Here is a 10,990-nt window from a genome sequence, read left to right as displayed (position 1 = left end):
TCAGAAAAGGCCTCATGTATAATTATGGCAGTTGCTGAATCCTATTTGGAAGGCAACTAAAAGGCAAGGATTAAGGTGTGTTTCCAGACATAAGGAAATGCAAAAGCATGGAAATAAATGGGAGATGAAATGTAGGCTTTCAGAAACAGCTAGTAGGCCAATTTTCCCAAAAGGGAGGATGCATGAAGGCAAATAACACCAAATAAGACTGAAAAGGCATGTGTGAGTCAGACTGTGAAGAGCTTTAAATGCCAGATCAGTGATTTTGTATTTTCTCCTAAGGACAAAAGGGAGCCACCAAAAATTTTTAAGTAAGGAATTAACATGGTCAAACCTGTTTTAGCAGTATCATTGGGTAGCTATATATGGAGGAAGGATTAAGGAGGGGAGAGAATGGAAGGAATAAATATTAGATATTATTAGAGCTCTATTATATTTCTGTAATAGGAAAGATGATGAGGGCCTAAATTAGGATGGTGCCTATTGAATAGAGAGATGTAAAGGCAGTATTGTGAAGCCTTGCCAGCTGGTTGGATAAAGGGTGTTAGGGAGGGAGAGTCATGGAAGACCTTGAGATTGTGAAGCTGAGTGCCTGGGAGGATGGAAGTGCCTTCAACACTTTGGGAAAGTTATTATCAGTTTAGGAAATGGCAAAGTTAGGAGAAAGGATGGGTTATGGGGGGATGTAGAATGAGTTTCATGGTGAGTTGAGATACCAAATATCCAGTGAAGATGTAGGACTGGAGTTCAAGAAAGAAATTAGGGTTGTTTTGTGGGGGAAGCTAAACTGAAAAAAAATCAATGTTTAACCAATAATAACCTGATGAAAAGATGAAAAGAACACATGAAAATGAGTAATGCTCATGGGATTTTACCATCTGCTTAATTTATTAAACACAGAGAACAATAGTTTTTAATTCATTAACAGGTAAAACAGAATGATCGAACAGCCCAAGTTCAGGCTAAGTGCTTTTCTTTGGAAGCTCACTTATATGTCTTCATGTGCCAAAGGCCATCATTTAAATAATGGACATTTTCAATACCAATCCCTTTGTTGACTTTCTTGCTGTGGAAGGAAAAAAGGAAGTAAGCATGAATGTCTTTTTATGCTGGTTAATATACTTACCAGTGATCTATGTAAGTCTTAAAGCTCAATGGCATACCTAGTTGGTGATTATGGAGTCACATGGAAAACATTTATATTGTACTTATATTATTAGCTATATGAAAACTCTTTGTTCACAGTCTTCTGTAATTAATGTAACAAAGTAAGAAAATATAAAGGAGAAAGAGCTTGGGGCTTTAGAGAAGCTGGATTGTGGCTGCCTCAACACGAGGAGAATATAAAAAAGGACTGCATTAAGCTTACCAAAAAACTAATACAAATAATTCATCATCAAATGGGTGCCAAAGTGGCAAAACAGAGGATATTGAGAATTCTCTACCTTTCTGTTCTTCCCCAATTCAGAAAGTAAAATAGAAAATGTTGACCATCTAAGATAAATACTATGAAATCAGGAATAAGGCCCCTATCCAAAATTAGCAGGAAAATCTAAGTTCTTCCCAATTTAAATCTCATTAACTATCCCAATGTGGGAAATGTGGCTAGTTTTAAGTGTACCAGAAAACCAATGGCACTTCCATTGGTAAGTGTCAACAGTTTTCAGATGGCTGAGGCCATTCAGAAATAAGGGGTCTGTGCTTATCTATATACCAATCCATATAAGCTCCTGAGATTCCTGTGTCCTTGGGAGGTTCTTGGATATGTGATGTTTAAGGGAGACTTACATTTCTTCTGAAGACATCTTCATGATACCAACAGAGAGTGCATGTTGTTTTCCTTCTGCCATTACGGCCTGAAAATAGTTAAGAGAAATCTACTAGCTGTATGACCTGGGCAATTCACTTAGCTCCAATTGCCTGGCCCTTACTGTTCTTCTGCCTTGGAAGCAGTACTTAGTTATTGATTCCAAGACAAAAGATAGGGTTTTAAAAAAGAGAGAAATCCAGTGCTGAAGTTGAGAACCCAGCAAAAGATCTACAGAAAAATAACATAATAAAATAATCCCCTTGAATTAAGGCTACAGGATGTTCATATTACCAGTCAAATTGTCTTCAATACACTCTCTGTCCATTCTCCAATTGATTATTAGCTTAAATAAGATTTGCTGCCCACTACAGGTACCACATTCAGAAAGCAGTGAGCCACATAATTTATTATGCAAAAAATAAAATTAAATCTGTAGTGCAGAAAGGACAAATGTTCAAGTACTCTCATCACCAAAAAAAATGGTAATTTTGATATTTTAATACCCTCAGAGTAGTATCTTCCCCCCATTAGTCAGATGTACCAGGGCAGATAGATGCCTCAGTGGACTGAGCACCAGGCCTGGAGATGGGAGATCCGGGTTGAGGTCTAGCCTCAGACACTTTCTAGCTGTGTGACCCTGAGCAAGTCACTTAATCCCAATTGTGTCACCCTTACTGTTCTTTGGCTTGGAACCAACACTTAGTACTAATTCTAAGACAGAAGGTAAGGGTTTAAAAAAAAAAAGACAAGTGTATCAAAGTGCTATACACTACACATATTTTCAGACTTTTTAGATGTACTGATCATCTGTTGTGTTGATTTTTTTTGTCCTTAAAACATATTATTTGTTATATGGGATGGCTCTCTGGGAGTGGGAAGAGAAATAGTTGGGAAAACTATGGTGATTTAAAAACCAAAGACATCCATTAAAATTCATATTTTAAAAAGTCTAATGTATCTTGCCCAGCCTTTGTAGAATCCCCAATATGCTGTAAGAATCACAGAAGACAAGCTCAGGAAAGGACATTGGAGAATATCTAGTCTTGACACCCTCTTTTTAACCCAACTCTACTAAGTTGAAGACTCAAAGCCAGGTCTCATGTATAAGTCAACTCCAGTCTTCTTTCCACTACACCTTGTTTCCTCGGATAACATTTGAAGGCTAATGTTAGCAAAATGCTAAATACTATGCTGTTCAATTTTTAAAAAAGAAGGCTACAAAATATTATGAAGTTTCTCCCCTTTAAAATTTACCACTTAATTACATAAACCTGCCAACATATATTGAAAAGAAGTGCCAAACTATGAGCACAACAAAAGTAATAAGGAATTATTCCTGTTCTCAGAATACTTTTCAGCAGACCTTAATATGGTCAATCTCAGAAGAATAATCTCTTACTTTGCAATTTTTAGACAAAGAGTAATCATGATTGAGGATCCCCTCACCTTCTACTAGGATAGAACAGTGTTTTGAGGGATTTGTAGGGGGAGGTGTATGGATTTCCTTCCTAACCTATAATTAAGGGGTCAAATGAAGTCTACTAGCTGAACTATGAAATTCTTTTTTCTCATAGAAATGTTATAAACAGTGACCAGGCTCCCAGCAGAGTACACCAAAGCCTTTAATATGGCTTAAATAGTGCTAGAGTTTCATATCCCAGGCAGTTAAAAACTGTAAGGATGTGTGATTTCCTTGATGGAGGTACCAACCCTCCAGGCTGATCAAACCCCTCAAACCTTCATTGATAGTTTAATGAGAATTTGATGGGATGTGACCAAAGAGACAGACAGTAAGGGGTAGGATGTGATATTGAATCAGAGGGGAATAAAAGGATGGCAATGCTGTAATAAGGGCCTAGCTGAGATTAGATAACAAATGAATAGTGAACCAGTCAGCAGGGCTATGTGACTTTCTGCAGCAGCATAGGAACAGGAGCTGAAAGAGAGAGCAGATGGTGGGCTAAACAGGCAAGGAGCAAGAGGACAAAGGGGCAAAGGAGCCAAGGTTCAGGGATGAGATATGGGTGAAGCTGCTGACTATGGGGTCAGGACTCTGACAGGAGGAGAGTGGGACCACCAGACCCTCCCCAAGAGCTTTCCAAGGATGGTGAAAGCCCAGAGAGAGCTTATGCACCATCTACTGCCCTAAACCGAGTCACCTCTACACCTCACAAGGCATTAGAAAAGTCCTTTAGTGAAGGATTTTAGCTACATTACAGGTTCAGTGGACCTTTGTGCATTAGTCTGAGAAGCCAATTACCATTTATTAAAATATTCTAACTTCCAAACAGCCAACTAAATAGTTTTTCAACTATATGAGCTCATACATTGAGCGATATAGTTCATCTAACTCAAGGTTATTGCTTTGGGAAAGAAAGATTATAGAACAGCAAGGTAGCACAGTGGATAGAATGCCAGGCTTAGACCCAGGAGGGCCTGGGTTCAAATATGCCTCAGATACTTCTTAACTATGTGACCCTGGGAAAGTCACTTAACCCCAGTTGCCTAGCTCTGACCACTCTTCTGCCTTAGAATTGATACCAAGACAGAAAGCAAAGGTTAGGAAGGAAGAAAGGAAAGAAGGGAGGGAGATGTTATACTTGGTTCCTATTATCAATTCACCAGTCTTTTTTTTAAATGTGCCTACCATGTGTAGAACACAGCTGTGATGGCAGTGAGATGAGGACTGGTTCATCCCTGTGCAGCCAAGAAATGCAATCATAGAAATCAGCCTACTATCCCCAAAGGTAGAGTGGACAGAGAGGGTTGAGCATAGTCAGGAAGCTCTGGGCTCAAATGCCAACCCTGATACTTCCTAGCTCTGTGACTCTGGAAAATTACTTGATTACTATTTGCTCCTAACATCTTCCTAGGGGTGTCATTCTGTGTAGGAGGAGTGGTTCCCAGTTTATTATCTGGAGGAAATGACCCAATCACTTACCCAAAGTAGTAAGCTAACAAGTAAGTAGAATCCAAGAGAAGTCTAAACAATGCCCTACCTTCAGTCCTGTTAGAGTCCTCAGTCTAATCAGAGCAGGCTCTAATTGAACTACGAAGTTCTAGATGTCCAGACACTCTGTAAGCCTGGAGGTACAGCACAGTGATTGACAGTCCACTTTGGGAGAGGTTGTTTCTTCACCTGGAGTTCCCATACCAATGAAATTACAAGTCTAGTCCTCCTGTTGCATTTCCCACCTTCCTCATGAAAAAAAAAATTGAATGTCAAACAATTTAGTCCTAAGAAATCAGAGCCCCCACTTTTTCACAGTGTGGGAGATCAAGAGAGAGAGCCCAAAATGTACAGCTGCTATCCAGTGGACAATACTAGCAAGGACCCTGACAACACTTTGGGGCCACTACTATACCAGAAGGATACAACAATAGTGTCAGCTTCAGCTGGGGAAAGCTTGGCTCCTGGAGAAGTTAAGCCTGGACACATAATGTTTGCTCCACTTAGTACATATTTGATGGCTCCTTTATCAACTTGCTGGTGTGGAAGAATAAAAGGATCTGGAAGAAAAGAAATTACTTAATTAATAAGTAAAAAGATCCTGAGGGACAATCAGGTGGCACAGTGGATAGAGTACCAGACCTGGAGTCAGGAGATCTTGAGTTGAAATCTGGCCTGAGACACTTCCTAGCAGTGTGACCCTGGGCAAGTCACTTAACCCCCACTTACCTAGCCCTTACACTCTTGGGTCTTCTAATAGATACTAAGAGAGAAGGTAAGGGTTTAAAAAAAACCCTCAAAGATAGTGTCCACCACTGAGGTCAAAGCCAACTTCTTAAGCATTTTTACATGTTCTAGAAGTCTTCCCCTGGGCCTTCCCCCTAGGAAGCTGAATGGCATCAAGAAAGAGGCATGGAACAATACCTGGCTAATTGTTTATCAGGAGCATATTGTGTTCCAGTACTAGAGGTAATAAAAAGTGTCACAGATAAGACCCAATCTGTGCCCTCCTGGGGCTCACAGGTCAAACTGGCAGCATCCAATAATTAGAAAGAATATAAATAAATGAACTTAAGCCATCAGACCTGGCTTTTACTTTGTGCTCTGAACCCAACACCTGCTTCTTAGCCCCTTGCACCTGGCTTGTGCATTAACCACTTAATAAGTAGATTATTTTTTCATTGGGCAGTTTTTTAAAAACGTGAGTATCTTTACAGCTACAAAATATTTTACTTTCAAAACCTTCTGGCCTCTTTAATTTCTCTTTATTCTGATTTAATTAAAAAAAAACTTGCTATGACTAATTCCTAGCCAAATGTCAATGATTTGCTGGCCTCCCCTCCTTAGAGTCTTGTATTTTAATAGCCATCCTGCTTCTGCCCTCAGCATTAGCACATAAATGAAAATCAAACCCTCAAAAACACCAACTTATCAATTAGACAAAGATAACATACTTTCTTTTTGGCCGTGTACAAATAAGCTTGTTTAAAATGGCTTCTTGCCCTGCCAAACTAAGCCAATATCTGTCTTCAAGAAGACTGAAAACTCCTGGCAGAGTGGGAGTTATCTTCTCTTCAATAAACTATATCTGTCTAGTACCCAGCCAAGCAGTATGCAAATTGGGCTTGGGGTCAGAAGCTCCCATCTAGGGGTGAAAAGGGAACAACAGGGCCATCTAGTCCAATCCCCTCAATTTAGAGGAGGAAACTGAGGACCAGAGAAGTTAAGTGATTTCCCCAAGGTCACACAGGTAGTAAACATTAAGAGGCAGGATTTGAATCCAAGTCCTGTGACTCCAAGGCTACTGTGTTTTCCATTGCACCACTGTCTCACAGTACCTGGCCTAGATCACCCTAGTAGTTGATGGGGCTCTCAAATGCATTCAAACCTTCTCTATGAGTATTAAGCACTATTATGCAATATAAATGTATTCTTCCTGGGTTCTATGCTTGTTGACATATACAGTGAGAAAGAACTGTAACCAAAGAGACATTTTTCAGGTTTCAAAAGAGGGAGATGATTTTAGCTTAATTTTCCATAGTAGCTGGAGCTAGTAAATAATAACTTTATTAAGAGAAGATACTGTAAAATCTTATTTTCTATAACTTGATTTTCATAAAACTTACATTTATGGAGTAATCTTAGTGTTGGAAGAAAAGGTCCTTCTCTTTGCCTGAAAAACAGTAATTCTCCATTTACAGTGAGGATTTCAATATGTTCATGGCTGCAAGACAAATGGCAAAGAATCAAAATTAGATATTGTTTTTTAAAGTAAATAAGAATATAAATTCAATAAATAAAAATAAATGTCATACCATCTTCTTATACAGTAAAAAAAAAAAAGGTAACTGAGTAATTAGAAAATGAGGGATGGTCCCAGAGAGCAAATAATTAAACATCCTTCCCTCCTCAAGGCAAGGGCAGAATGTCAGTGTCACTGGTAGATGAAGTCAATGTCCTCCTGGCTGTTTTTGCTTAATTGCTCTTCTTTTTTACAATAGAGTTCACGCCATTCCCCAAGTGATAAATGATCAGAGGATATAAACAGGCAGTTTTCAGAAGAAGAAATCAAAGCTGTCAATAGTCAGGTGAAAAAAATGCTCTGAGTCACTAATAATTGGAGAAAAGCAAATGAAAATAACTCTGAAGTATCACCTCATACCTATCAGATTGGCTAACATAACAGAAAAGGAAAGGGACAAAAGCCAGATAAGATGTAGAGTAATAGGGACATTAATCCACTTTTGGAGGACCTGTGAACTGGTCTGACCATTCTTGAAAACAATTTGGAGCTATGCCCAAAGGGCTATAAAACTGTGCAGACCCAGCAATACCGCTACAAAAATATTTCTAGCAACTTTGACAAAAAAATGGGAAACTGAAGGGATTCCCATCATTTGGGGAATGGCTGAACAAGTTGTGGTTTATCATTGTGATGGAATACTACTGTGCTATAAGAAATAATGAGCAGGATGGTTTCAGAGAAACCCAGGTGGACCCATATGAATTGATACAGAGTGAAGTTAGCAGAACCAGGACATCACTGTATACACTAGCAGCAATAGTTTAACAATGATCAACCCTGAAGGACTTAGCTACTCAGTTTATCACTACAGTGATGCAAAATAATTCCAAAGGACTCATGCCAAAAATGCTATCCACCTCCAGGGAGAGAACTGATGAATTCTGAGTACAAATGGATGTATATTTTTAAATTTTTCTTTATTTTTCTTGCTTTTTTGTGACATGAATAACATGGAAAATGTCTTGCATGATTTTAAAGGTATAACTGATATGCTTCTTGCCTTCTCAGTGGGTGGAGGTGGGGCTGGAAGGAGTGAGAGAATTTGAAACTTATGGAAATTTTTTAAAAAGGAATGTGAGAAAATAAATGAATAACCTGGCCTGAAACACTTCCCTGGGCAAGTCACTTAACCCCAACTGCCTAGCCCTTGCTCCTCTTCTGTCTTAGAATTGATACTAAGATAGAAAGTAAAGATTTTAAAAAGGAAGAGAGAAAAAAGAAATGAAAAGTTAATTTGACCTAAAAAAACATGAGTTACTTAATGACAAAGGAATCAAGAAAATGTGTTGCATTTTATGATATGGTTAAAAAACGTTTAATATTCAGATGTGAACCAAACTTTACAAATATTTAAAATAAAAACACTTAAATCTTTCCTTCCCTATCCATCTTAATGGATTGGGAAAAGAACTTGCAGGAATCAATTTTTACCTCAAAATTAATGATCATAAGTTCATGGGTATAGAGTTGGCAGGGATCTCAAATGCCACTGAGTACAATTTCCTCATTTTACAGAGGAAGAACTGAGGCCCATGGAGAGGAAGGGACTTGCCCAGGGTCACATAGAGAGTAAGCAGAAGAGGTAGAATCTGAACTAGGTCCTCTGTCTCCAAATCCTACAATATTTTCACTGTTTCATCCTGCCTCTAAATCATTTTTATTCTCTTGTTAAGTAATCTCAAGTTCTATTGTTCAGTTGTGTATGACACTTCCTGACCTGGTAGATCATAGCTATCAATGATGGTTTCTGGACCAGGATACTAGAATAGCTGGCCATTCCCTTTTTTGGAGGATCCTACTGTCATGCAGTCAGAAGTGAAATGACTTGCTCAGGATTATACACCTAGGAAGTGTCTGAGACCTGATTTGAACCCAGTTCTTCCTGACTCCAGCCCCAGGTCCCTGTCTACCAAACAACAGCTGCTTTGAGTATCTCAGCTACCTCAAAAAGTTTAAAACTACCTACACTTATTATCTCATTTTATATCCCCAATGTGGTATCAAATGATCATTCATACTGAAGTAAATGAAAAGGCCAGGATAAAAATGCTGGACTCCTGAAACACATATACAAAATGAATGAATATTTCTACATACATCCAGCTTAATAATTCACCACAAACATTTATAAAGTCATATGTGTTTTTCATTGCTCCTCTCCTCTAAAAACAATTACTAATGGACTACCATGACATTCGACCCATTTGATGTGAGCAAAATAATTAGTGAGCTGCCTTGAAATCAACACACAAAAAGCAGACTTACCAGCGGACAATTTTGATGAGGTCTTTCTTTGGAATAATTTGGTTAAGCCATGGTTTAATCTCTGGAAAGAGACTTGTCAGTTGGTTCTTAATGCCCTTGATAACTGAGTTTTTCAGCTGGATACAGTTTATTACACTCTCCTTTTCATCAAATCTGCCAAATGATTTTTGCAGGGAAAAAAAAAAACATTTCAGCACCACAGTGTATTATTTGAAAAATGAGCCCTTCTAGGGAAAAAGAAATCACAGAACAAGTTTAATTCATGGACTTTTTTCAACACATCTGTTTAGATAGCTAAAATCATTCCAGTTTATTTTTTTCCTTTAAAAGATGCTACCTCCTTTTAGTTTCTGGTAACCACAGCCCCAATTCAATGATCATATTTTAGTCTGGGGTGCTGCAGGGTGAGGGGTAAATAGACAGAAGAGGAAGCAGGATAGTATAATGACAAAAGTGACTTGAAGGCAGAAAGAAAACCTCCCTTGCAGTTGCATCTACTGGCTGTGTGTGACCTAGGGCAACTCAATTATTTCCTCTGAACCTTATTTTCGTCGTTCTATTGCAAATAGGTTCAGTCTCCGTACACATTGCCTCCCTGGGCTTGCTGGAAAGCTCAAATGAGATGTCTTTAAAGCAGTTAGAAAACAATATACTATGAGAACTGGCCTCCAGACTTTTCATTTTAAGTCTTTTAGTGGGGACTGTCTTATTTGTTTTTGTATCCTCAGCAGCTGGTCTATAGTAATTATAATTATTAATTAATAACAAATATTAATAAATACTTGCTGATTTGACAGGGGAAAACTTTTCTGTCTAGAAATAACTGATAGGGTTTTCCCCTGATAAAGTTTCAAGTCCCAATTTTCCATAAGCTGTAAACAGTTCATGATAAAGACAACCAGAATTATTCAAAAGAATCATTCTCACTAGGACCAGGAAGAGCTTGTACTCATCTTTCAGATATAGGACAAATTATTTCTTTTCTTTTGTCTTTTTCAACCATTACCTTTTTTCAACCATTACCCATAAGACTCAAGAGTGGCAAGGGCTAGGCAATGGGAGTTAAGTGACTTGCCCAGGGTCACACAGCTAGGCAGTATAGGAGGTCACATTTAAACCCAGATCCTCCCAATTCCAGGCGTGGTTCTCTATCCACTGTGCCACCTAGCTGCCGCAAAACAAATTATGTCTAAAATGAGAGTTTTTTAAGACGGTATATGCCCTTGAGTCTTGGCTCCATGACTAGACTGTAAACCCTTTGAGGGAAGCAACCTTAACGTTACTAGTATTCCACCCCACCCCCCACCCCTGCCAAACTACTAGGCACAGTACTAGACAAAAACTACTTGGTCAGGAAAAAAACTTGGTACTTTCCATTGTTATTTCATAATGAGAAATGGTCCTGCCTCACAGGATTCCAATTTCTTCCTCCACTTCTCTGCGCTTCATTTTCCACATCAGGAAAATAGGGGTTTTGGGTTGGATGACAAGGACCCTTCCAACTCCAGATCTAAAACCCTGTGGGTGAACCTGGGTCTCGGTTTCCCTCTCTGGCCAATGAGAGGCTTGGCCTCCAGGACCTCCAAGGTCCCTTCCGGTTCTAGAGGTCGGATCCTGGCCTGAGGGGAGCCTCGAACTAATTTCAAAACAAAGTGGGGGG

General features: G+C 38.9%; 1 protein-coding gene across 1 annotated transcript; it reads right to left on the bottom strand.

Annotated features, from left to right (window-relative positions):
- Positions 1-509: 509 nt before the first annotated feature.
- MCTS1 (MCTS1 re-initiation and release factor) lies at positions 510-10,779 on the bottom strand. Its single transcript, XM_044682666.1, has 6 exons — positions 10,742-10,779; positions 9,331-9,483; positions 6,887-6,984; positions 5,187-5,320; positions 1,789-1,856; positions 510-1,066 (listed from the first exon to the last, which is right to left on the bottom strand). The coding sequence occupies exons 1-6, from the start codon at positions 10,777-10,779 to the stop codon at positions 985-987; spliced, it is 573 nt and encodes a 190-aa protein (XP_044538601.1). The 3' UTR covers positions 510-984.
- Between the last annotated feature and the right edge of the window lie 211 nt (positions 10,780-10,990).

The sequence above is a fragment of the Gracilinanus agilis genome, chromosome X (genome assembly GCF_016433145.1).
Source record: "Gracilinanus agilis isolate LMUSP501 chromosome X, AgileGrace, whole genome shotgun sequence".
Taxonomy (NCBI): domain Eukaryota; kingdom Metazoa; phylum Chordata; class Mammalia; order Didelphimorphia; family Didelphidae; genus Gracilinanus; species Gracilinanus agilis.
This window is presented reverse-complemented; position numbering and strand designations above follow the sequence as displayed.